Source organism: Erinaceus europaeus, chromosome 3, assembly GCF_950295315.1.
Source record: "Erinaceus europaeus chromosome 3, mEriEur2.1, whole genome shotgun sequence".
NCBI classification, from domain to species: domain Eukaryota; kingdom Metazoa; phylum Chordata; class Mammalia; order Eulipotyphla; family Erinaceidae; genus Erinaceus; species Erinaceus europaeus.
Genome location: NC_080164.1, coordinates 30,165,047 through 30,191,065, shown reverse-complemented (window position 1 = coordinate 30,191,065; position 26,019 = coordinate 30,165,047). Strand labels below are relative to the sequence as shown.

General features: G+C 48.3%; 1 protein-coding gene across 9 annotated transcripts in view; it reads right to left on the bottom strand.

Annotated features, from left to right (window-relative positions):
• Window positions 1–25,427, bottom strand: part of PLEKHH2 (pleckstrin homology, MyTH4 and FERM domain containing H2) — a 58,022-nt gene extending 32,595 nt beyond the window's left edge. Inside the window, exons 1-8 of one of the 9 annotated variants that reach the window (XM_060186948.1) lie at window positions 25,357–25,424; window positions 19,799–19,892; window positions 18,394–18,522; window positions 12,850–12,912; window positions 6,043–6,192; window positions 5,324–5,407; window positions 4,583–4,664; window positions 3,248–3,430 (exon numbers count right to left, since the gene is read on the bottom strand). In XM_060186948.1, the coding sequence (XP_060042931.1) occupies window positions 3,248–3,430; window positions 4,583–4,664; window positions 5,324–5,407; window positions 6,043–6,192; window positions 12,850–12,912; window positions 18,394–18,516 (685 nt within the window). In that variant the 5' untranslated portion in view covers window positions 18,517–18,522; window positions 19,799–19,892; window positions 25,357–25,424. Of the gene's footprint in view, window positions 1–3,247; window positions 3,431–4,582; window positions 4,665–5,323; window positions 5,408–6,042; window positions 6,193–12,849; window positions 12,913–18,389; window positions 18,523–19,798; window positions 19,893–23,450; window positions 23,561–25,356 lie in introns of those variants that run through there. The other 8 variants (XM_060186949.1, XM_060186951.1, XM_060186955.1 and 5 more) reach the window with 8 other exon arrangements.
• Window positions 25,428–26,019: the final 592 nt, after the last annotated feature.

Below are 26,019 nucleotides of genomic sequence, written 5' to 3'. Positions count from 1 at the left end.
TGCAGGTGTCTATCTTTCTCTCGCCCTCTCTGTCTTCCCCTCCTCTCTCCATTTCTCTCTGTCCTATCCAACAACAACGACATCAATAACAACAATCATAACAACAACAGCAATAAAAAAACAAGGGCAACAAAAGGGAAAACAAACAAATATATTTTAAAAAAAGAAAGAGGCAAAGCATCACTCTAGTACTCAAAATGCTGGGGACTGAACTCAGAACCTCGTGAATTAAGCGAGGTGAAGCAGGTCTGCAGGTGTCTATCTTTCTCTCCCCCTCTCTGTCTTCTCCTCCTCTCTCGATTTCTCTCTGTCCTATCCAACCACCACAACAACTATAACAGCAATAATAATAACAACCACAATAAGGGCAACAACAAGGGCAACAAAATGGGAAAAATAGCCTCTAGGAGCAGTGGATTCATAGTGCTGGCACTGAGCCTTAGTGATAACTCTGGAGGCAAAAAGAAAGAAAGAAAGAAAGAAAGAAAGAAAGAAAGAAAGAAAGAAAGAAAGAAAGAAAGAAAGGAAGGAAGAAAGAAAGAGAGAAAGAAGGAAAGAAAGAGAGAAAGAGAGAAAGATTGTGACTACTCTTCCTTACTAGCCCTCTAAAACGTATTAAATGCTGGGGAGACAGCATAATATTTATGCAAATGACTTCCATGCCTAAAGTCCTGAGGTCCTAGGTTCAACTGCAGCACCACCTCAGCCAGAGTTGACATACTCTGTTCTCTTTCTCTTTCATGAAAAAGGAATGAATGAATGAATGAATGAATAAATAAATAAATAAATAAATAAAAGAATTTTAAAAAGAAGAAATGCAGACAGCATGTGGGCAGGTGCCATCCCTGGTACAATCTCTTGCCTTGTGTCTAGAGCTGAATTAGGAACAGTCTGCATGGTGTCCACCCCTAGCCTGGGATAGTGGGCTCCACCCATGGTGCAGGCTAGTCTGTGCATCTGGCCACAGTAGTATCTAAAGGGAAGTGCTTGTTGTCCAGGAGGTGGTGCAGTGATAAAGCTTTGGACTCTCAAGCATGAGGTCCTGAGTTCGATCCCTGGTAGCACATGTGCCAGAGTGATGTCTGGTTTTTTCTCTCTCCTCCTATCTTCCTCATTAATAAATAAGTAAAATATTTTAAAAAATAATAATAAAGGGAAGTGCTTTCCACAAAGAAACATGGTAGAAAAGCTGAAAGGATCTCAGAAGAGATTAGCAGCCAGCAGAGAACACTCTATGCCATGGTGGCAGCAAAGAAAGAGACAGTAGCCTCTATGAGGCTCCTGAGTTCTACGAGGTGGCCTCTAGTATCCTCCCACAGGTCACCGCTCCTTGCAACACCAAACAGCCACTTCCCTCCAGAGTGTGACTGCCAGAATGAGCCACTGGCTCCATCCACGCTGAACAAGATGGAGGTCAGAGGTTGCACATCAGTGCCAAACTGTGAGGGGCTCTAGGACTGGATTAAGGGCAGTAAGCTACATGCACTCCAGTTCTAAACATCTGGGCAGAAATGGCTTCCTCAGGGAAGGATCCCGGCTGGCAAAGATACTGCCAGTTTTGTCCTTGTGCATCTGTCACATAACAGTTAATCCCCCAGTTAACACCAGGCCATTTGAAAGCAAACAGTGAACAGAGAGTTTGTAGTTCTAATCTGAAGCACTGAAACAAACACCACGCAGAAAGCACCAAGAACTGTTTGCTTGGGGATCAGGTGGTAGCACAGCGGGTTAAGCGCACATGGTGCAAAGCGCAAGGACCAGCATAAGGATCCTGGTTCCAGCCCCTGGCTCCCCACCTGCAGGGGGGTCGCTTCACAAGCGGTGAAGCAGGTCTGCAGGTGTCTATCTTTATCTCTCCCTCTCTGTCTCCCCTCCTCTCTCCATTTCTCTTTGTCCTATCCCACAACACTGAAATCAACGGCAACAATAACAATAATGGCAACAACAAGGGCAACAAAATGGGGAAAAAATGGCCTCTAGGAGCAATGAATTCGTAGTGCAAGCACTTGAACCCCCAGCAATAACCCTGGAGGCAAAAAAAAAGAGGGGCTGGGTGGTGGCACATCTGGTTGAGCACACATGTTACAATGTGCTTGACCAGGTTCAAGCCCCCAGTCCCCATTTGCAGGGGGAAGGCTTCACAAGTGGTGAAGCAGTGCTGCAGGTGTCTCTCTGTTTCTCACTCTCTCTATCCCTCCCTTCCCTCTCAATTTCTGACTGTCTCTACCCAGTAAATAAATAAAGATAATAAAAAAAAATTAAAAAAGAGCTACTTGCATTGAAATATCCCTGTGGCCAAAGGCAGGGAAAAAAGATACCAAAAAGGAAACTCAGTTTTTCCTTTGTAGTACGGGCTAAGATGCCAAGACAGGCTGGACAGACATGCTGTTCTCAACAGTCATTCTTAGTTCGTCTAGCTGTCAGGGAGAGAAAAATATGAAACTCTATTAGGTTTTTTAATTTTTTGAATTTTTGCCTCTAGGGTCTTGGTGGGGCTCAATGCTGTCACTACAAATCCACTGCTCCTGGCTGCCTTTTTTTTTTCCCCCATTTTATACGACAGAGAGAAATTGAGAGAGGAGTGGGAGACTGACAGAAGGACAGACACCTGAAGACTTGCTTCACCACTTGAGAAGCTTCCCCCTTACAGGTGGGGAGGCAAGGGCTTGAAACAGGATCCTTGCACAGATTCTTGTACTTAGTACTATGTGAACTTAACTGGGTGTGCCACCACCTGGCCCCCTCTGTTTTGTTTAACCTGAGCAAATGATAGCCTCTTAAAAAAAAAGAAGTCCAAGGACTGGGAGGTAGCACATCTGGCAGAGCGCACATGTTACAACGTGTAAGGAACCAGCTTCAAGCCCTTGTCCCCACCTGCAGGGGGAAGTTTCCTGAATGGTAAAGCAGTGCTGCAGGTGTCTCTCTCCCTAACTTCCCCTCCCTTCCCAACTTCTCTCAGTCACTATCCAAAATAGATAAATAAATAAAATGAAATATTAAAACTAAATACAAAATAATAATAGAAAAAGGAGTCCAAGCACCTGGCAGTGGTGCAGTGGCTAGAGCATTGGATTCTCAAGTGTGAAGTCCCTGGATCCATCCTCAGCATTGCATGTGCCAGACTCATTCTGGCTTTATCCTTCTCTCCTACTCCTCCTCCGCCTCCTCTCTCATTAATAAACAGAAATAAATCTTTATGGGATAATAAAAAGAAGACATCCCAGTGATGCCCAGTGGATGGAAGTACCTGCTCTCACTTCTCCAGGGAGCTCTGAGTCCTCAGAGGGAGCCTTGCTGGCCTCAGCGAGTCTCACTGCTCGGGGAGGGCTCCTAGCTTGGGGAGAAAAGCAGCCAGACATCAGGCTGCTGAGGCGTTGGTCCTCTGGGGCCTTGGGAACAGAGGCAGCCGGGCACTTCATCCCCTCAGTTTCTGCAAGAACATTCAAAACCAAGCTGAAAGCTTGGTGACAGCTTGTGGGTCAGGGGACTAACAGCAGGCAACTGAGCAAAGAATCACTGAAGGGAAGATCAGCAGAGCTGGTTTATGAGCTGCAAGGAGGGAAGATACTTTGCTCTCTAACAGGGCATGTGAGTACTGGAGGTGATGCTGGGGAAGCTCTCTCCGACCAAGTCAGCTGGCTGACCTCCATATCAGAGAGGGGGGTGGGGGGGGCCAGGGCTGGGGTGTGACAGAATCAGCCCACCTGGACCAAGAGGAAATGGTGGGGAACACCTGCTGGAAAATGCAAGTCCTGCCTGGAAGCCTGTCCTCCCTGGAAGCCTGCAGCTCATTCCCTAGGCCATGGCTTGCCCCAGAAAGAATGTCACTGAGCCTCAGTCTGTGGCCCGGCCTGCACCCACAGCTTTGAAGATAAAAATGCATGTGAGGCCTGGAGAGATGCAAAGAGCTTATTATTTTTTAAAATTTTTATTGGTGATTTACTAGTGATTTACAAAATAATAAGATAACAGGGGCATAAATCCACACTGTTCCTACCACCAGAGTTCTATGTCCTCATCCCTTCCAGTGGAAACTGTAATAGTTCTCCCCAGGTCACAGATATGGGTTGACTATATATCTTTATATATATACACATATATATGTATATATGGAGAGGTAGATATATTGTATATATAGATAGGTATATTGCCCATGTTTATTCACATCTACAGTCTTGTCTTCACTTCCTTTCTAAGTCACACTTACACCTTTTACCACTTCTGAGTGTCCTTATTTATACCCCGGAGGTGGTGCAGTGGATAAGGCACTAGACCCTTGAGCAAATGGCTAATTTATAAGAGCAAATTCTGCTCAAAACAGTCACTTTGCTTCATGACATAATACAAAGTGAAAGTGGAAACACATGACTGACTTTCTAAGGAAGCACAGTTGAAGGTCAACCTCGAGTTAGCACCACAACTCTGAGTGGCATAGCCACTTGTGCTGGATGAGGCCCTCCTTGGATCTGCATCCATGGAAATGAAGGAAATAACAGCATCTGGTCTAGGCTGTGGCGGGCACGCTCTGGCACTCACAGGGCACCAGAGCCCACCTGAACCACTGTCTGAGGCAAAGCCCTACCTGGCAGCCTCAGTTGCATAGCTCCCAGCTCTTCTGTCTGGTTTTGGTTGATCAGACGAAGATTCTGATTCTCCAGTTCCAGCTGAAAGAACATGGGTTTCTGTCACACAGGGATCCCTTCTTGAACATACTCTAGCAACTTACATTCAGGAAATACTTTTTCTTTTCTTTCTTTCTTTCTTTCTTTTTTTTTTTAAACTAGAGCACTGTTCAGCTCTGGTTTACAGTGGTGTGGGGGATTGAACCTGAAACTTTGGAGCCTCAGGCATGAGTCTCTTTGCATAATCATTATGCTATCTACCCCTCCCCCCTTCATTCAGGAAATACTGACACTAGTGGCTCACAGACAGGATGCAAAAGAAATGAGAAGCAACTCTCAGCTGACTTTATCAGCACAGGTTAGCAACCTAGACAACTATGGCTTTAGTATTTACTTTTGCTTCCCAAAATTAAGAGTTTGAAACTATTTTCATTTTCTATTTCCTTTTTCACTACACTCATTTTTTACCCAATTCTTGCCCCTAAACACACAAGGGTCAGGTGTGCTGTGTTGAAAATCAACTACCTACAACAAACTCCAACTGAGAATGAGGTTGCTAGAGCCAAACCCATCTAGCTGTCGTCTACCAAGAGACAGCACCACCACCAGCTGACCAACACTGGCTTTCACTCAGAATGACCACAGAATCTCTGGAGTTATCTACTCAGAGGGAGAAAAAGGCAAAATATTGGAATAACTACCTCATTTAACTTAACTGTTACCCATTCTTTGATCTTCGCCGCTTTCTCTTCTATGATTTTAGCTTCTTGTTTCCTCAATTGTTTCTGAAAGAACAAGAGAAGCTTGTTGAGTTCAAATAAAAGCACACTGGTGTGGAAAGTCACAACATAAATATAAAGAAAAGCCACTGAAAGCCTGTTTTTCAGTTAAGACCTCAAGAAGCACTGACCCTCCCAGAGGGGAAAAAATGGGCCGAAAACAGCACATTGACAATTCTGTGGTGGTTTAGCAGTTTAAGTAATCTCCCAGATTTTCCTGAGAAAAATTTAAACTCAATTAAGCACTACATATGATCTCAACGAAATGGTTCTAAAAGTGGATACAATTCTTTTTTTTTTTTTTTTTTTTTTTTTACCAGAGCACTGCTCAGCTCTGGCTTATGGCGGTGTGGGGGATTGAACCTGGGACTTGAGAGCCTCAGGCATAAAAGTCTCTTTGAATAACCATTATGCTGTACCCCCACCCTAGTGGACACAATTCTAAATAGAAAAATCAACATTAGACCTCTTTGAAAATTTTTAAAAATATTTATTCCCTTTTGTTGCCCTTGTTGTTTTATTGTTGTAGTTATTACTGTTGTTGTCATTGATGTCGTTGATGTTGGACAGGACATAAATCGAGAGAGGAGGGGAAAACAGAGAGGGGGAGAGAAAGACAGACGCCTGCTTCACCCCCTGACCTGCTCTTCCAGCTGCAGCCCCAGGCTATGGATGAGATCGTCCTTCTCCTGGACCAGTGCCTCCAGGTCTTGACACTTTCTGTACAACCTCGTCTCTGCCTCGCTGGTTTGGATATTAGCTGCTTTCAGCTTCTCTTCCATAACTTGTACCTACATCGAAAGGATAAAACATGAACGTTACTTGTGCACTCAGAAAGTCACTCTAATAGTAGGCTCCTGGGAGGTGCCATGGTAAAGGAAAATGGTCAACAGCAGACTTGAGGCCTTTGCTGATCATGCAGAGGTCTGCACACCACTTGCTCGCTGGTGTTAACGGGAGTTGCAGGAAGGCAAGGACTTGCAGACCTTGTCACCACATGCAGTCATGGATACGTTGTCTAGAGTTGTGGCAACACACACTTCATACAAGCACAGCACCAATTCCCACCCTCCCTGCTCATAATTTAAGGAGAGTAGGAATGTGAAGCCCAGAGAAGGCGAGTGGAGATTAGAGTTTCACATCCAGGGAACTAGCTCAGCTGACAGAATGGAGGACCTGCCTCAGATTCCTGGTTCCATCCACAGCACCACAAGTGCCAGCAAGATATGCTGACTCTCTCTCACCCCCATATGAAATAGAAATAAATCTTGGGAGTCGGGCGGTAGCACAGCGGGTTAAGCACATGTGGCATGAAGCACAAGGACCAGCGTCAGGATCCCGCTTCGAGCCCCCGGCTCCCCACCTGCAGGGGAGTTGCTTCATAAGCGGCGAAGCAGGTCTGCAGGTGTCTTATCTTTCTCTCCCCCTCTCTGTCTTCCCCTCCTCTCTCCATTTCTCTGTCCTAACAACAACAATAATAAATACAATGATGATATCAATAACAACAATAAAACAATAAGGGTAGCAAATGGCAATAAATAAATAAATACAAAATTTTTTCAAAAAAAATCTTTAAAAAAAGACTTCCATGAAAGTGACCTAAATGCTAAATAATAAACAATTGAATAAAGAAGCTAAAGGGGGGGAGTCGCTCCACAGGCAGTGAAGCAGGTCTGCAGGTGTCTATCTTGCTCTCCCCCTCTCTGTCTTCCCCTCCTCTCTCTGTCTTCCCCTCCTCTCTCCATTTCTCTCTGTCCTATCCAACCACGACAACAACAGTAATAACTACAACAATAAAACAAGGGCAACAAAAGAGAATAAATAAATAATTTTCTAAAAAAAAAGAAGTTAAGGGGTATATTTTCAATCAAGAACGAGGACACTGTATCTTTTATCTTTTGGAACAAGATGGATGGAACTAGAGGTGATTATGCTAAGTGACAAATAAAGACTTGAAGAGCAATTGTTGGGTGGTTTCACCTACACATGGAATATATAGAACTGAAACCAGTAAACTTGCAAGAAAAGGTAAGCAAACTGTCACTTGGACTTTGTGAGAACCATGGCAGCAGGGATGGGCAGATGCGGTGGAGGGTGTGGTAACTCATACACGCCAAGTGTGGGTGTGAAACTACACCCCTGAACTCTTCTATTGAGTGGCCTGGTATACTAATCCAATGGGAAAACAAAGTTGGACCTCAGTGAAAAAGAAACACAAGATGAAAGGAAAACAATCTTGAAGTCCCAAATTTTGAACTCAGAAGAAAGTGAGTCAGAATTGAGGTGGGGGGTTGCTTAGGGAGAGGTGTTGATCTGTTGGTTTGAGTGGATGGTCCTTGAATTCCTGCCAAGCAAAGTCCTGTTCCTGTCTGGGGAGACCTAGTGATCAGAGGCTCTGCCCTGCTTGTAGGCCCAGGGTAGGAGAGAGCCCCACTGGGGGCCAGACCCACAGACAGGAGAAAGCCCAATTGAGAGACAGACACAAAGACACAAAGAAGAGAGCAAGATGGAGAAATGTGTATATAGCTGTGGGTGATTGGACCCTTGGTGTTTGTTGTTGTTGTTGTTATTGATTGAATTTTTTGCTTTTTTAAAAAGACTTGTTTATCATTTGGAGGTGGAGGAGTGAGAGCAAGAGCATCTGCCCAATGTTTGCGATGTTAAGGACTGAACTAGGGGCCTCATGTCTGCAAGTCAGAAACTCTGCTGCTTGCCACCTTCAGGCTGTAGACGCTGGGTACTAGTGTCTAGGCTGTGCCAGCCCTCCCTGGATCTTCTGTAACTCTCCTGAGATTAGAAGGAAGCCTAAGAAGGGACCCAAAAGAGGTCTACACAATAGAAAAGAGAATGGGAGCCCTGGAAGTGGCCTGGGAGGGGGTGGGGAGGTGGCAGGGAGGTAGCCCCACTGGCAGGGTCCAAGCAACACTTCGCATATATCCAAGCTCTATCTTTCACACCACACCTGCAAGAGATGCTCTCTTGTAAATAAATAATCTCATTGTAAATGAAGTAATGCTCTGGGCTCTGTGTAAAATACTTTTTCTTTTGCCACTAGAATTATTGCTGGGGCTTGATAACAGCACTACAAACCCACCACTATCTGTAACCATTTATCCTTTTTTTTTTTTCCTTCCTTTCTATTATACTTGATAGGACAGAGAGAAATTGAGAAAGGAGAGGAGAAAAAGAGGGAGAGATAGAGGACTTCCGGGAGGCGTGGCCATGTAATAACTGGGACCAAATCACCTCTCCTCCCAAGACAACAAATAAATACAAGAGACCCAACTGAAGTCATAATCTACAACTGCAAGTTCTGCAGCCTCAGGTGGGTGCTCGCGTGCGGTTGGAGCGAAAAAGGGCACAGGTATGGGTTGAAGAGCAGCAAAGTCAAATCAGAGCTCTGGGTGGCACGGGCGCTGAGCTGCACCACTCTGGCGATTTCACTTTAAGCACAGCAAGTAAGTAACATTGTTCCTAGTGCCAGAAGAAAAGAGATGGGGGCTTAAAACCTCTCAATCTTTGACTCAGGTGCTTTAGCCTTCTGAATTCAAGGCAAGGACACAACATAAAACAGGACATTTGTGACAGACAGCCCAAAGCAACCACCCCCCACACCCTGTCCCACACACAGTAGATCATACAAACAAGAGAAACCTAGAGATCACAATAGCACCACCTGTTGGCCATCGATAACCAGCACAAAAAATGCACAAGCAGAGAAACAACTAAACAGCCAACTCTGCCATATCAGCCAGACAGAAATGAAACAGAGAAAATCCAAGGAATTACAGACTTAGAGAGACTCTCAGAGACAGACTACACAGTGCTCATTATGAGAACTCTCCAAGAAATTAAGCAAGAATTAAAAGAGCATGTTACTATGGAATTAAAATGCATGAGAGAGGAACTTATATAACAGAGATCACTAAGAATTGTCAAATCTTGAAAGAAGAAATTCAGTCAGAACTCCAGGGGGTAAAAGACACTCTAACTGAAACCCATGCCCAGGTAGAAGGCTTAGCAAGTAGATCCACACATTCAAAAGAAATAATCTCCAACCCAGAAGATACGGCCAGCCCATTCTTTCAATTCAAAGAGGAGGGAGAGGAATGGTTTAGAAAGACTGAAACAACTCTCTATGAAACTGCAGACTCCAGGGAGTCCGGTGGTAGGACAGCAGGTTAAGCGCATGTGGTGCAAAGCGCAAGGACCGGCATAAGGATCCTGGTTCCAGCCCTCGGCTTGCCACCTGCAGGGGGTTCACTTCACAGGCGGTGAAGCAGGTCTGTAGGTGTCTATCTCTCTCCCCCGTCTTCCCCTTCTCTTTCCATTTCTCTCTGTCCTATCCAACAACGACGACATCAATAACAACAATAACTACAACAACAATAAAAAACAAGGGCAACAAAAGGGAAAATAAATAAATTAATTAATATTAAAAAATGTAAAAAAAAATTGCAGACTCCATCAAAAGATCGACTATAAGAGTGATAAGTGTATCTGAAGAGGAGGACATGGCCAAAGACCCAGAGTCCATTTTCAGAGCAATTTTAGCTAAGAACTTCCCTCACTTAGGAAACCATCAGAACATTCTCATCCAAGAAGCAGAATGATCACCCCGATTTATAAATACAAAAAGACCAATGCCAAGGCACATTATTGTTAAACTATCAAAAGTCAACGACAAGGAAAAAATTTTGCTGGCTGCTAGGGAAAGGAAAGAAGTTACTATACAGAAGCAGAGCTATAAGACTTTCATCAGATTTCTCTTCACAAACTCTAGAGGCAAGGAGAGAGTGGAATGATATATTCAAAGTTCTAAAGCAGGGGAATTCCAGCCATGAATATTGTATCCTTAAAAATTACCCTTCAAATATGAGGGAGAAATAAAGGTTTTCTCAAATATTCAAGAACCAAAGGAATTTGCCACAATTAACCCCACTTTACAAGAATTACTGAACCGAGCCCCACAAAAAAGGAGGATGCAAAGGAATACACATTCCAAACACCAAGTTGCAGATGCTACCATGATGTCAACCTGACTCGCCCGGGCAGACAACCTCACCAATGTACCCTGGCACCCCACCTCTCCAGAGCCCTGCCCCAGGAGGGAAGGATAGGGACAGGCTGGGAGTATGGATCAACCTATCAATGCCCCAGTCCATTGGAGAAGCAATTACAGAAACCAGACCTCCCACCTTCTGCACCCCATAATGACCCTGGGTCCATGCTCCCAGAGAGATAAAAGAATAGGAAAACTTCCAGTGGAGGGGATGGGATATGGAACTCTGGTGGTGGGAAATGTGTGGAATTTCACCCCTCTTATTCTGTGGTTTTGCCAATATTTTCTATTTTACAAATAAATTAAAAAGTAAAATAAATAAATGTTAAAAAATAAAGAGGGGAAGATAAGCATAGACACCTGCAGACCTGCTTCACCACTTGTGAAGCTTCGCCCCTGCAGGTGGGAAGTGGGGGCTCGAACCCAGGTCCTTGCACGTGGTAATAAGTGTACTTAACTGGGCGTGCCACCGCCTGGCCCCTACAAAACTTTCTTTTTTAATTTTTTAAAATTATTTATTTATTGGGGGATCGGGCAGCAGTGCAGCGGGTTATGTGCACATGGCGTGAAGCACAAGGACCAGCATCAGGATCCCAGTTCGAGCCTCCGGCTCCCCACCTGCAGGAGAGTCGCTTCACAAGCAGTGAAGCAGGTCTGCAAGTATCTATCTTACTTTCCCCTGTCTTCCCCTCCTCTCTCCATTTCTCTCTATCCTATCCAACAACAACAACGATATCAATAACAATAATAATAGCCACAAGAATGATAAAACAACAAGGGCAACAAAAAGGGAAAAAATAGTCTCTAGGAGCAGTGTATTCAAAGTGCAGGCACCGAGCCTCAGCAATAACCCTGGAGGCCAAAAAAATTATTTATTATCGGAGAGAGACAGAGAGAAACTGAGAGGGAAGAGGGAGATAGAGAGGGAGAGAGACAGAGAGACTCACTTGTGAAGCTTTACCCCGGGTCCTCGAGCACTATAGTGTGTGTGCTTAACCAGGTGAGCCACAGCCTGGTTCACCCACAATACTTTCTCTATGTTCCAAGTAAGTAAGGAGGTAATTTCTGCCACTTGCCAGCTTCAGCAATGTTCTAGAATATAGCAAGCAAAGAAACAAAACAAGAATGAGCACCTGAGAAGCAGCGGGCAAAGAGCAGAGACCCTCCCAGAGTGGGGACAGGCCCAGTGCCGGACGTCTTTCCGGTCTCTCTATCTTAATCCCTTTTTTTCTCTTGCCTCTAGGGTTTTGTCTGCACTACGAATCCACTGCACCTGGAGGCTATTTTCTTCCCTTTTGTTGCCCTTGTTGTTTCTCGTTGTTGTTGTTATTATTATTGTTGTCACTGCTGTCGTTGTTCGTTGGATAGGACAGAGAGAAATGGAGAGAGGAGGCAAAGACAGAGAGGGGGAGAGAAAGACAGACACCTGCAGACTTGCTTTACCGCTTGTAAAGCGACCCCCCTACAAGTGGGGAGCCGGGGGCTCAAACCAGGATCCTCACGCTGGTCCTCACACTTCAAGCCATGTGTGCTTAATCCACTGTGATACCGCCCGTCCCCCTGTTTTTGTTTTGTGGAACTGGGGTCTTATGAGTGAGCAACTTCCCCACTCCAGGGCACATTTTCCATACATACATACATACACACAAAAATGCACAGACACACACACACACACACAGAGATGGAGAGACAAAGAGGGGGCTATGCCACAGCATCTCCCAGTAGTGCCAGGGCTCAGACCAGGGAGGTGTGTGGCAATGTCTGGGGCAATGCATTGTGGGGGCCATACCTGAGGTGCTGCAGGGGCCTCCCTGTAGTGTGATGGGAGGAAGACCGGCTCCTCCTGGCCACAGTGAGGGAAGAAACTGACTCCCAGGGCTGGCTGGAAGATGGCTCAGTGGGTAGAGCACACTCTACACAGTGGCTGAGGCCCTGGGTTCACAGGAGGAGCTCCATGGACAGTGCTGTGAGGTCTGCCTGATCTTTCAGAACACAGCGTGGAATTGGGATGGCACAGAAAGGGGGTACCTCGGTCCCCAGCTGTCCCCCAGTTACTTACATTCCACTTTAAGTTGTGAATAGTGACAGTAAAACATTTTTATTGAGAAAGGCCAGAGCATTTATTTCTCTGGCATATGTAGTGCTGGGAATAGAACCCAGGGCTCCAGCCTGCAATTCTTGAACTCTACCCACTGCACCACCTCACCGTTCATAGTTCCAGCCTGTGAAAGGTTGGTATGCCATGAGGTACAGGGGAGACTGTGTAGCCTGTTGGGGGGGGGTGATGTGGGGAGTTGGGTGTGGGTGGGGCCTGTGCAGCCTAGTGGGGAGTGCTGGGGGTTCTGAGGGTGGGGCTAGGCCTCCAGCACAGCCCATGAACACGCACCTGCCACTCGGCTCTCTGGGCCCGGCGCTCAGCCTCCAGTACCTCTTTCTCCAGCTGCTGCATCTGCAAGGGGAGGGCAGGTATGAGCAGGGACTGAAGGGCCTCATGTCCCCCCAGAGACATCACTCTGGGCATGGGCCACCAGCCCCTGAGCACATGTGCAAACCCATCCAGTGATGTGACGAAGGCTAGACACTTCTTAACACTTTAATGTCCCCGGGAGTCCCACACATGAGCACTCCCACTGCTCGAAGCCAGTGTTTCTGACAGAGGCAGACAAGAAGAAAGAGAGAGACAGTGCAGCAGCAATGCCTCCCAGTACCATGGCTGGCTCTTGAACCCGGACCAGCACTTTTCACACACTTTCACATCTCTCTCGCTGGCCCAGGAACAGAACATCCACCAACAGGCAGTGAGATGGTCAACAGCTTAGGACAGCATTAAGGCCTCAAACAGCACATGTAACGTGCTGATGAGGTCACAGCAGGGGGCTGAGAAGACACTCACCCAGTAGAGTGCATACCTTCCTGTGAGCAAAGACCAAGCTTGAGAGTCACCACCACAGGAAACTCTGTGAGTAGCCTTGGGGGCACTCCATGGATGGTGGAGCAGTGCTATGGTGCCTCTCCTCTCCCTTCTTTTTTTCTTTTTCTTTTTCTTTCTCTCTCTCTCTCTCTCTCTATCAGAAGTCAAGAAAGAAATAACTGGGTGTGTAAGGTTGCTCAGTGGAGGTGTCATCCAGGACTGCAGCCCTGGGCTCAGTCCCCACCACATCATTAAAGAAAAAAAAACCAAAAATGATCTTGGGTCTTGAATTTAGATGAACTGCCAAAGATCATCAGATATTTAGGTAAAGCTTTGCCAGAAAAAGAAACAAACAAGCAGCCATCATCAGGGAGCCATTTCCAACTCAGAAGGGTGAGGGTGAGGGTAAGAGTGAGGGCAGGGGAACGGTCCCTGGGGCAGGCTGCCTTCAGTCAGTGGTGGGGAAGGGGCAATGGTGGCGGAGATCCTCAGGGCAGCCAGTGTAATGGGAAACCCCCATTGGAACATGGCAGCCACAGAGGTTGAGAGGACATTCTTCCCACCGTGCCCCCTCCACAACCTAGTGAGAGGGAGCAGCTGCCAGTATGCTTAGAAAAGCTCCCCACCCCACCCCACAACCCCAGCCCCAACTAGGACAGTGAACCAGAAAGGCCTGAAGCAGGGAAGCGACTTCATCCCCGCTGACCTTAGCTGGCATGTGAAGTGGCTTCCAGAGCCATTCCTCAAATTCCTCCCCAGACCTCTCCCTTGGCAGCCTTTCCCCTGACTTCAAAAAGGCCCCTTTCTCCATCAGCCCCAGCACCTAAGTCACTTGGCAATCAAGACAGAAAAGAATTAAATAAATAATTAAATTAAATAAATAGGTACAGAAACTGTTGTTTTAATCCCATACAAGGCCAGGAAAATAGCATCATGGTTCTGCAGCAAGACTCTCCTGCCTGAGGCATCAAAGGTCCCAGGTTAAATCCCCAGCACTAACATAAGCCAGAGCTGAATAGGGCTCTGGTGTAAAACAACAACAGCAACATAAACAAATAAATAATCCCATGCATTCCCTGACTCCAGCTCAAAATAACGACCACAAGGAAGATGATGAGGTACATGGAACTTTAATCCATTTTCACTTATAAAGACAGAGACCATCTCAACATTCAAATGATCTGTTTGTTTACTTACCAATGAGAGAGATACAGAGAGACAAGGAGAAAGCAGAACAAACCAGTCTTGTTCTGGCAGGGCCGGAGCCCAGGAACTCATATCGAGCCCAGCGCTCTGCCCACTGCTCTACCGCCCAGCTGCAGCTCAAGCACTTTCCCCAGATCAAACCAGAAAGGTGTCCTTCCTCCATCAGTCTGTGACTGCACTTGTTTAAGTCTCTTCTCAGACCTGTGTCTGCTTGGAAGGAAAGTGGGAAACGGTCTTGGAAACTCAGGCCCTTAGCTGCCGTGTCCCTGAGTGGGCAGGTGGCTCCTGCTGCCAGCTCTGCTCTGGGGTGCTGGGAAGTGTGTGTGTGTGTGTGTGTGTGTGTGTGTGTGTGTGTCTGTGTGTGTGTGTGTGTGTGTGTGTGTGCATGTGTGTGTGTGTGTGTGTGTGTGGAGCCAGCTCTGCTCTGGGGCACTGGGAAGTGTGTGTTGTGTGTGTATCTCTGAGCAGGGACAGGCCCAGTGCCTGGGAGTGGAGCCACTGCTGAGGTCACACAGGGCAGGAGGAGACGTGGGCAGCCTGGCTCTGCAAGATCTGTTTCTACAGACAGACACACCACCACATAGACACCTGCTCCACACTAGAGGGCAAGGGTTGGGCTGAGAGCATTATAAAACCCTCACCATGTTTGCTTTTAAGCAAACCTCAGGCAGCTGGGGTGGAGAGACAGGTCAGCCAGGCTGAGCCCAGCACCACAAGGTGGATCACAGCACAGGGGGAAGATCAGTGCTATGGTGTCTTTCCTCTTCCCTCTCTCTCACTCTCTGAATGGAAATGAGGCTCAGGTGTCCCCCAGGAGCACAAGATGACACTGGTCCAAGCTCATATGAACACACCCACACCTTTGGGTCTCAGCAGACATCACACAGGGCAGCTCCACACTGGCCCCAGAGCAGGGTCAGGTTGAGAACTCTGCAGGCATCCAGAGAAATGTCTTGGGCCCCAGCACTGAGCACAGGTCCATCAGTGCTGGGTACACCCAACACAGCCTCTAATCCTGGGGAAAGCAAGACTGGGAGGCCCTGCCAAACACTGTAAGAGGCTTCACTGCCCAGCCAGTGGCTACTTAGACCCTCAAGTGGCCTATAGTCCTTCCTCTGCCTGCCACCTGCCAGACTGATGCCAGTTGTCATTCTTGCCAGAGCAGGGGAAGCACATGCCAAAGGCAGGCAACTGGAAAAAGGAACAGAAAGCCCAATGCAAATAGCAACCTGCAGGGGATGTTCCTCTCCGCACTTGTTACTGGCCAGGAAGGCAGACCACAGCTGCACACAGGACCCCCAGCCCAGTAGTCAGGCCCACAGACGGCCTGAGAGGGACACTCAGAGATGTCTTTCAGGGCTTCTGGAAGAGCAGGACACTATGGCCATAACTTCAGACAGCTAAGGATACTCTTTTATTTTATTTTATTTTTCTCCTTTTTTTATTGGGAATTAATGTTTTACATTCAACAGTAAGTACAATAGTTTGTACATGCATAACATTCCCCAGTTTCCCATATAACAATACAACCCCTACTAGGTCCTCTGAATCCTTCTTGGACCTGTATTCTCCCCACCCACCCACCCCAGAGTCTTTTACTTTGGTGCGATACACCAATTAGGATACTCTTTTAAAAGACTGATTGATCTATCTTATCTATCTATCTATCTATCTACCTACCTATCTATCTATTTATGAGAGGGTGAGAGGGAGAGAATTGAGTAGGAGAAGCTCAGAACCTCCTGTATGAGAGTCCAGTGCTTTATGCACTGTGTTACCTCCCAGGCTATAGAAATCCTCCTTAAAGATGTATCTATTTCTTACGAGACCACAGCACTGCTCAACTCCGACATGGGGTACCGGGAACTGCTTCGGTGACCTCTGCATGCAAGTCCTGTGCATTGATGCTAAGTCACCAGCCCAGCCCAAGTGTGGACTTTCAAGGTCATAGCTCATAGATGGCCCACTCATCTCACAGAGAAACCAGGAAAGCAGAGGAGATTCAGTAATCTAGAACTTTTTTTTTTTGCCTCTAGGGTAATTGCTAGGGCTCACTACCAACACTACAAATCCACTACTCCTGGAGGCCATATTTTTCTATTGTTGTTATTGGATAGGACAGAGAGAAATTGAGAAAGCAGGAGAAGACAGAGACGGAGAGAGAAAGATAGACACCTGTAGACCTGCTTCACCACTTGTGAAGCGACCCCCTACAGGTGGGGAGCTGGGGGATCAAACCAGGATCCTTGAACTGATCTGCGCTTTGCACTTTGTGCGTTTAACCTGATGCACTACCACCCCGCCCCAAGAACTTTTTTTTAATCGCCACTAGGGTTATCACTGGGGCTTGGCGCTAGCACAGCAAATCAATTGCGCCCAGTGGCCAATCTTTCCTTTTCCTTTTTTTCTTTCTATTTTTATTAGATAGAACAGAGACAAATTGAGAGGGGAGGGGAAGACAGAGAGGGAGAGAGAGACACCTGAAAACCTGCTTCACTTCTTGTGAAGCTTATTCCCTGCAGGTGGGGAACAAGGGCACTAACCTGGGTCCCTGCACATGGTAATGTGTGCACCTAACCAGGGCCAGGTGTGCCACTGCCCAGCTCCTGGGTCTAGAAAGTCTAGAACATTCTTGATGGAGACCGTGGTCTGCAGCATGTCCAGTGGAGAGCCAGGCAACACTTGGGAGAGTCGAAGAGGGAGCTAGAGATGGGGACAGTCATCATAAAGGTGGCATTCAGTGGAAGGTTCCAGATGGAGCCCAGCACCCTTGGAGGCTCTCACAGATAGAGAGAGAGCAGTGAAGGAGGCACTGAGTGGCCGAACCACCCCTTGCCTGCAGACACTCACATCCACTGTCTAAGCTGTCCTTGGGATTCTAGTCCTAGTAAATAAAGCAAGTCAGCGGGACAGACCCACCCAACAATGCCCACAGAGGCCACCCTATGGACTGCAGGGACCAGATGCACTTTGGCTTTTCCATTTGAGACACTGGGCCCTGCAAGGCTGGGCTGCACAGTGTTCTGCGCCCACGGGGCCAGGGTCCACTCCTGCTCTGCATGAGAGAACACAGGAGAGCTCAGTCTGGAGGAGGTCTGACTGGTTTACTAGCTACTTTTGTACTGAGAGTCACCACATCAGCTCTGGAAGGAAGATTTTTGATCTTTGGGGAGGGTCGGGACAGCTCACCTAATGAGGTCCTGGGTTCAAGTACTACATGGAAGCAGAAGGCAGAGCTGGACTCTGAGCTGGCTGTGTGGTCTGTGCACACCCAAGGAGGCTTCCGATGGTGGATGCCCCAGGCCCAGGCTGCCTTAGTGGGAGCCTGCAGGGGTCCACAGCAGCTCTAAACCACCATTCCCCACAAAGATGAGTTGATGAATCTATTAGTCAGCCAGGTCACAGGCTTTGGACACAAATGCCCGTGACACCACTGGCACTCCGCTACAGGGCTTGGAGGAGGGAGAGGAGCACTGGCCTACCAGAGACCCTCTGTCTGTGCCTGCTAGTCCACATGAGGCAGACACCCAAAGCTGTGGGGACAGCTGTGTGGGCAGCGGTGGTGCCAGCAGTCACTCTGCACAGGGCTCACCTAGCCACATGAGCCTGCCACATCCCTCCTGCACAACCACGTAAGACCTTTCTCTCTGAGTAGGCAGACTCCCCGTCACCACATACTTCTGGTGTGCTCCCCAAACATTTACAAGGACTCGCTTGTCTAGGCCAAAGCCAGGAGAACTCAGGCAACACAGAGCCTCAAGCTGTTTGCTGGAAATGTGTGGTATGTAAGAAGCCCCATGGGTGCTCACCTACCTTCTCTGCCAGCAGTTCCCGGATCTTGCTGGCCTGCACTCGGAACCTCAGCAGTTGGGTCTCCAGAGCCACGCAGCGCTCCCTCCAGTCCACATGCCCCTCAGCATCAGGGGGCTCAGCCATACTGACCTGAAAGAGAGTAGAGAGATACAGCACGCATAAGAGGGGGTGCCTGCACCCACCCAGCCCAAGTCCTGAGCAAGACACATGGCTGAGTAGAGGCTAACTCCTGGGAGGAAGGCCTATCTGTGGACCTTTCCATCAAACCGAACCCCTCTGAGACTCAGTTTACCTGATGCTGATAAGGGGTGCAGATAACTGTGACTCTCCCTCTCCATGCTGAGAAGCAGGGAAGGGCTACTGGCTCTCACAGTACAGGAGAGGCATCGGCTCACACTCACAGGTAGACCCAAACCCACACTCACAGACACACACTCAGGCAGATACACACACTCACACAGACACACTCACACTCAGACATACACAGACACACAAAGGGGCCAGCTTGTGGCACTCCTGGTTGAGTGCACGTTACACAGACAGACACACATACACTCACATAAACACATACAGATACGTGTGCAAGGACTTGGGATTGAGCCCTCACTTCCCACCCATGGGGGGTGAGCACTCTAAAAGCAGTGAAGCAGATTGTTATCTCTCTCCTGCTCTATCTCTCCTCCCTTCTCAATTTCTCTCTGTTCTGTAAACACACATACACACACACACACACACACACACACACGGAAAAAAATGGCCGCTAGGAGCAGTGGATTCATAGTTCTGGCACTGAGCCCCAAATATAACCCCGGTAGCAATAATTAATTAATTAATTAACTAAAAATAAACACACAGAGACACATACTTCTCAGACACACACACTCACAGACACACTCATGCAGTCATACTCACATTTTACACAGAGAGAGACATACACTCACACAAATGAAAAAGAAAATCAACAGAACCCACATTATGGAATAAAATAAAAGATCAAGTCATATATTCATCCTAACATAGAAAAATCACTTAACAAAACTCAACATTTTTTCACAACAAAAATAGCCAGCAAACTGGTAGAAGCTAGGGGACTCCTTCAACCACGAGCAGTTTAAAAAGTCCTGGCTACACCTCTTATTGATGCTGGGGTGAGCTGAGGGCCAGAACAGACAGGGAGGCCTGCCCTCCCTCTCTCCTCTGATGTGCAGAAGGCCTTACCCAGGGCACATTAGAAAGATGTGGGTTGGAAAGGGAGATGGAAGCCTCCCTCCACTCTCAGATGTCAGGATTTTTCCTTTGGCCTGGCCACTGCTCACCCGGGCTTCCGCAACCGCCTAGGATGGAGCCCGAGGCTCAGGAGCCTCAGTCACGAAAATAATAATAAGTAAATCTGCTGTGTACTCACTGTGTATCCCAGCCCACGTCTTGTTCACAGAAAATTCCAAGGAACCGCCTTCACAAAATGATCAGAACTAGAGCTCAGCGAGACTTCAGGGAGACTAGATCGATAACAAAAATTGATAATTTTTCTGTCTGCTAAGTACTGAAAAATCTGAAAATGAAATCAAGAACAGGGGCAGGGAGACAGCTCCACAGGTAGAGTGTGCATGCCTCACCATGTGCAAAGCCCTGGGTTTGAACCCTGACACTAAATGTGAGCCCCATGAAAAGCAGCAGGGCAGCTCCATGGATGGTGCTGAAGTGTCTCTCTTCTCTGTCCATCTGCTTCTCTCTCTCTAGGAGGGAGCAGAATGGAAAACTGGTCCAGGGAGCCACTCTGCAGTGTTTTCACATGTGTGTTCTCCTGGCCCCACGCTAACAATGTGTAAGAGCTTCACTTACAGAAATATCAAAAAGAATTACATACTTAGACATGAATTTAACAAAAGAAGTATGAGACTTGTCCTCTGAAAACTGCAAGCATCCATGAAAGAAGACCCAGACCTCACACCGGAAGACTCAGCCGTGCGTGTGTGTGTGTGCGTGTGCGTGTGCGCGTGCGCGTGCGTGTGCGCGTGTGCGCGTGTAGGGGGACTCTTTGCAAACAAATGAACATAACCAACAGCCCACTCAAAATTCCAGCCACACTGTTTCCACAGAAATTGACAAGTAGCCCTTAAAATTCATGTGGAAAGTCCAAGGACCCACCAAGAATAATCAAAGCAATCTTGACAATCTCTAGGAATTCCACACCCCAGTTTCCATATGCAGCAGGGCAGCTGTTTCTTTTTTTTAATATTATCGTTTTAAAAAAATATTTGTGGTTCGGGAGGTGGCGCAGTGGTAAAGCTTTGGACTCTCAAGCATGAGGTCCCGAGTTCGATCCCCGCCAGCACATGTGCCAGAGTGATGTCTGGCTCTTTCTCTCTCCTCCTATGTTTCTCATTAATAAATAAAATCTTAAAAAAGAGAGGAAAAAAATATTTACTTATTCCCTTTTGTTGCCCTTGTTGCTTTATTGTTGTAGTTATTGATGTCGTTGTTAGATAGGACAGAGAGAAATGGATAGAGGAGGGGAAGACAGAGAGAAATGGAGAGAAGAGGGGAAGACAGAGAGGGTCCTTGTGCTTTGTGCCACCTGAGCTTAACCAGCTGTGCTACCACCTGACTCCCAGGGCAGCTGTTGTAAGGTCAGCACATGGTAGAGATACAGGGCAGACAGAGGTGTGTGATACACACACCCCCCACCACACCCCCAGCCTGTGTCAGGTCTCCCTCAGAAAAGAACTCAAGTAATACACAGGCCTATGTGGAAGAGCCAAAGCCTGGAAGTCTTGGAAGTCTTTGACTAGTCAACCACTCTTTTTAATTGCCACCAGGGTTATTGCTGAGTTTGGTGCTTGCAAAATGAATCCACTACTCCTGGCAGCCCTTATTTTGTCTGTTTTTGCATTTTTTGTTTTGTTTTTTATTACCAACAAAAAGCCTTTATTTTTTTAAAATTTTATTCATTTATTGGATAGAGACAGTCAGAAATCAAGTGGGAAGAGGGAGATAGGGAGAAAGGGGAGTCAGGTGGTAGCACAGCAGTTTAAGTGCACGCGGCACTAAGCACAAGGACCAGCATAAGGATCCCAGTTCGAGTCCCTGGCTCCCCACCTGCAGGGGAGTCGCTTCACAGGCAGTGAAGCAGGTCTGCAGGTGTCTTTCTCTCTCCCTCTCTGTCTTCCCCATCTCTCTCCATTTCTCTCTGTCCTATATAATAATGACAACATCAATAACAACAATAAAACAACAACAACAACAACAACAACAAAACAAGGGCAGGGGCCAGGCAGTAGCGCAGTGAGTTAAACGCACGTGGCCCAAAGCGCAAGGACCAGTGTAAGGATCCCGGTTCCAGCGCCCAGCTCCCCACCTGCAGGGGAGTCACTTCACAGGTGGTGAAGCAGGTCTACAGGTGTCTATCTTTCTCTCCTCCTCTCTGTCTTCCTCTCCTCTCTCCATTTTCTCTCTGTCCTATCCAACAACAAACGACATCATCAACAACAATAATAACCACAACAAGGGCAACAAAGGGGAAAAAAATGCCCTCCAGGAGCAGTGGATTTATGGTGCAGGCACTGAGCCCCAGCAATAACCTTGGAAGCAAAAAAACAAAACAAAACAAACAAACAAAAACCAAGGGCAACAAAAGGTAAAATAAATAAATATTTAAAATTAAAAAAAAAGAAAGGGAGAAAGGGAGGCTGGGCAGTGGCACAGTGGGTTAAGTGCACATGGCGCGAAGCACAATGACTGGCATAAGGATCCCAGTTCAAGCCCCCAGCTCCCCACCTGCAGGGGAAGCAGGTCTGCAGGTGTCTTTTTCTCCCCCTCTCTGTCTTCCCTCCTCTCTCCATTTCTCTCTGCCCTATCCAACAACAATGACAGCAATAACAACAATAATCATAACTACAACAACTATAAACAATAAGGGCAACAAAAGGGGAAAAACAGCCTCCAGGAGCAATGGATTCATAGTGCAGGCACTGAGTCCCAGCGATTACCCTGGAAGCAAAATAAAAGAAAAGGAGAAAGACAGAGAAACACTTGCAACATGGCTTCACCAATCCCTGTGGTGGAAGGTGGGGGAAGACCTTGGACTCAAACCTGGGTCCTTGTGCACTGTAATATATGTGTTCAACCAGGTGTACCACCACCTGGCCCCACAAAAAAGCCTTTATAAAAGCAACTTTTGTATTAATTCAAGTGTATTTTTTACTTATATTTTGTATATTTCAAAAATCACTGCTAAAACACAAATAATACTGAAGAATATTGTAGATAATATCACTATATCAGTATGTCTCCTTTTTTAAATTACTCGTATCACCAAAGGTCTGTGTCCCCATCCCCACCCACATAGCTAACCACTATAGTTCTCCCAAAATCTTAGCTATAGAATGACTTTTTTTTTCATGTTCATAGGTCCAATTCCCTACATTCCGCATATGAATGAAAGCATTTTGTAGTTGTCCTTCACCTCTTTATTTGCTTCACTGAGCATAATTTTTTCCAATTCCATCCACTTTATCCCAAAGGACACAATATCATCTTTTTATTGCTGAGTAATACTCCATTGAGTATATGTCCCATAACTTTTATCCAGTCATCTTTTAGAGGGCATTTTAGTTGTTTCCAAGTTTTTGCTATTGTGAATAAAACCGCTATGAACACAGGGGTGCATATATCCCTTCAAACTCCTACGCATCGGGTAAATGCCTAGAAATGGACAGGTTCATAAGGTATTTCCATTTGTACTTGTTTAAAGATCCTCCATACTGTTCTCCATAATGGCTGTACCATTTTGGTTTTTTAGATAAAGATAGAAAGAAATCAAGAGGAAAGGGGGAGCTAGGGAAAGAGACATCTGTAACACAAAGCTAAGATGTTCCAGTGGGCCCAGTGCCGAGCACACACCCAAGGGTACAGCAAACGTGTGCCCACCTAAAGCCTGGCACACAGTACCCATATGCCAGAGGAATGAAGAACTACTAAAAACTGCAACAGCGGATGCACCTGAATGACACGGGAAAATGCAGGCCCATTGGCCACGTGTTGTGTGACCCATTTACACAGGCAGGGTGACTCCAGGGATAGTGAGAGCAGGTCAGGGCATGGCAGACTGGCATGAGGGCCTGGGGATGGAGCAGTTGGCTGGGGGGTGGGGGTGGAGGGAGGAGAATGTTCTAGAATCAGGCAGTGTGGGTGGTTGTGTAGTTCTGTGAAAAGACAGGTGGCGGGAGTCCGGCAGCGGTGGTGCAGCGGGTTAAGCGCACATGGCACAAAGCTCAAGGACAGGCATAAGGATCCCGGTTCAAGCCCCCGGCTCCCCACCTGCAGGAGTCGTTTCACAGGCAGTGAAGCAAGTCTGCAGGTGTCTGTCTTTCTTTCCCCCTCCCTGTCTTCCCCTTCTCTCTCCATTTCTCTCTGTCCTATCCAACAACAATGATATCAATAACCATAACAATGTTAAACAACAAGGGCAACAAAAGGGAAAATAAATAAATAAATATTAAAAAAAAAAAAAAGAAAAGAAAAGGCAGGTGGCTGGCAGGGACCAGTCCAGGGGTGAGGAGTCAGCCTCCTTTGAGAGCAAGTTTGAAGGCGTGAGGGAGTGTCCAAGTAGAAGGGTTGAGGCTGGCATCTGGAGACCAGAGGGGCCTTGAGTGTGGCTGTCCCCCCAGCTCAGCGGGAACCCCAAAGGCTCATCCCCACTCAGCTGTGCCCAGCTCAGGCCTCAGTGATTGGACCCAAGAGCACACCTGGTGTGTCCAGCACTGCTGGTCAGGAGTGTGCAGCCCAGCATGAAGCTTGCAGAAGGTGGCCAGCTGGTGCCCCTGCACCCTTGCACACACACCCCTCCCGGAACCCCCAGGGCTCGGTCATCACACAGACATTCCAGAACTGCAGGGAATCTGGCAGCTCTGTGAGTCTAGACGGCCTCCCACTCCTGGAAGCTCCTGGAAGCCAGCTCACACGCAACACCCCAGCCTGGCTGAGGCCAGCTCTGCCCCCCTCCCCCATGCCCACAGCACCCCAGCCCAGTGAGGCCACTCTGTCCACGGCACCAGGCCTGGCTGAAGCCAGCCATGCCCACAGCCCAACCCCTCCCTGGGAGTTGACTGGCCATTAAGTCCTTGGACAGGCGCGGGAGGGACTGTTTTTGCAAGCGCCCTGGAGAGCTCTGGAAATATTTACTGTCACAGGGGACTGTTTACAGAGCTGGGGAGGCCCTGCTCCAGGCGCCTCATTTCCTGTTTCTCCTCAAGACCCCAGAGGAGAGGCAAAGGAGGGTATAGCCCCTCAGCTGGGGAGGTCACTCTACCCCTCTCCCTCGAGTACAGTCACTGGCCAGCTGACAGTGTCCACAGCAGACATCTGTCACCAGTCTGTGGAAGGCTTGTTACAGGACCCCCACAGAGGGACCACCAGGCAGCGGGCCTCAAAGACAGTGGAAAGGCTGGGCTCGGTGACACCATTCTGGGGGCATAGTAGTGCCTGGCATCTGTGGGTCCCTCCGTCACTCCACACAGAACGACATCCTGCCTCCAATGCAATCCAGGGGCCTCGGACCCTCCGGCAGTTCCAGGAGTCCCTTAATCCCAGTGGGGGTCCCCAAACCCTCCAGACAGCCACACTCCCATACCCGGCCACGCCCCAAACTGTCCGGAGACCGGGAGGGCTGGGGTGTGCGGCGCCCCGAAGACCCACGTCCCAGATCAGGTCACTCCCCCAAACTGTGCTGGGGACAAGGGTGTGGGTCTGGGGGTCACCCCGACGGCAGTGCCCCAAGCCCTCCTGGCGCCCCCCAAAACGCTGCTCCATGGAAGGACAAGAGGAGCTCGCGGCACCCCAAAAACTGGGTCCGCGGGTCTCCAGGACCAGAGTGAGGGGCTCTGGTCGCCGCCCCGCCTGTCCCCCGCCTGTCCCCCGCCTGTCCCCGGTATCCTCACCCCCCCTCGCCTCCAGCCCGCCTACCTCAGCCACGCGTCCCCTCCAGCCCCAGTCCCCTCCAGAGTCCGCACCCCTCGCCCGCTAGCCAGTCTGGGGGTGGTCCCATCGACGTCAGGGGGTGTGGTCTACCTGGCCCCGCCCCAGCTGCGGGAGGAGGAGGGGGGGTCTTTCCTCTAACCACACCCGCTCCAGCCCCTTCCAGGGCCACCCCGCCCTTTCAGTCACACCACCTTTCCCCACATCCCCTTGACTCTCGGAAACCGCTCCCTCCTTCTGGGCCCCCCACAGCCTCCCAGCCACCTCCACTCCCCACCCTCCCCCCTAGTCCTCCCTTTTCTGTCTTGGGTCTCCCCAGACTGCAGATACCCCTAACCCCTTCTGGCCGGAAGTCTTTCCCACTTTGGGGGCCTCCAAGGCTCCATGACTTGCTCCCTACCCTACTCTGCCATTGGCTCCCCTTCCATCTGGGGACCTGCTTCCATTGGAAAGTGAGGGCATCCAGCACCTGGGACCCTGTCCCTCTGGGACCCCATCCCTCTAGGTGGCTGTGGGCTCTCCGGGACATGAAGTAGGTCACCAGGCTCTCATGGATGGATGGGGTGAGAGGATTGGAGGGAGGGGAAGGGGGGAAGGGCCGCAGTGTGAGGCCCTTGTCTGGTCCTCACTGAACCTCCTGAGCAAGAAAGT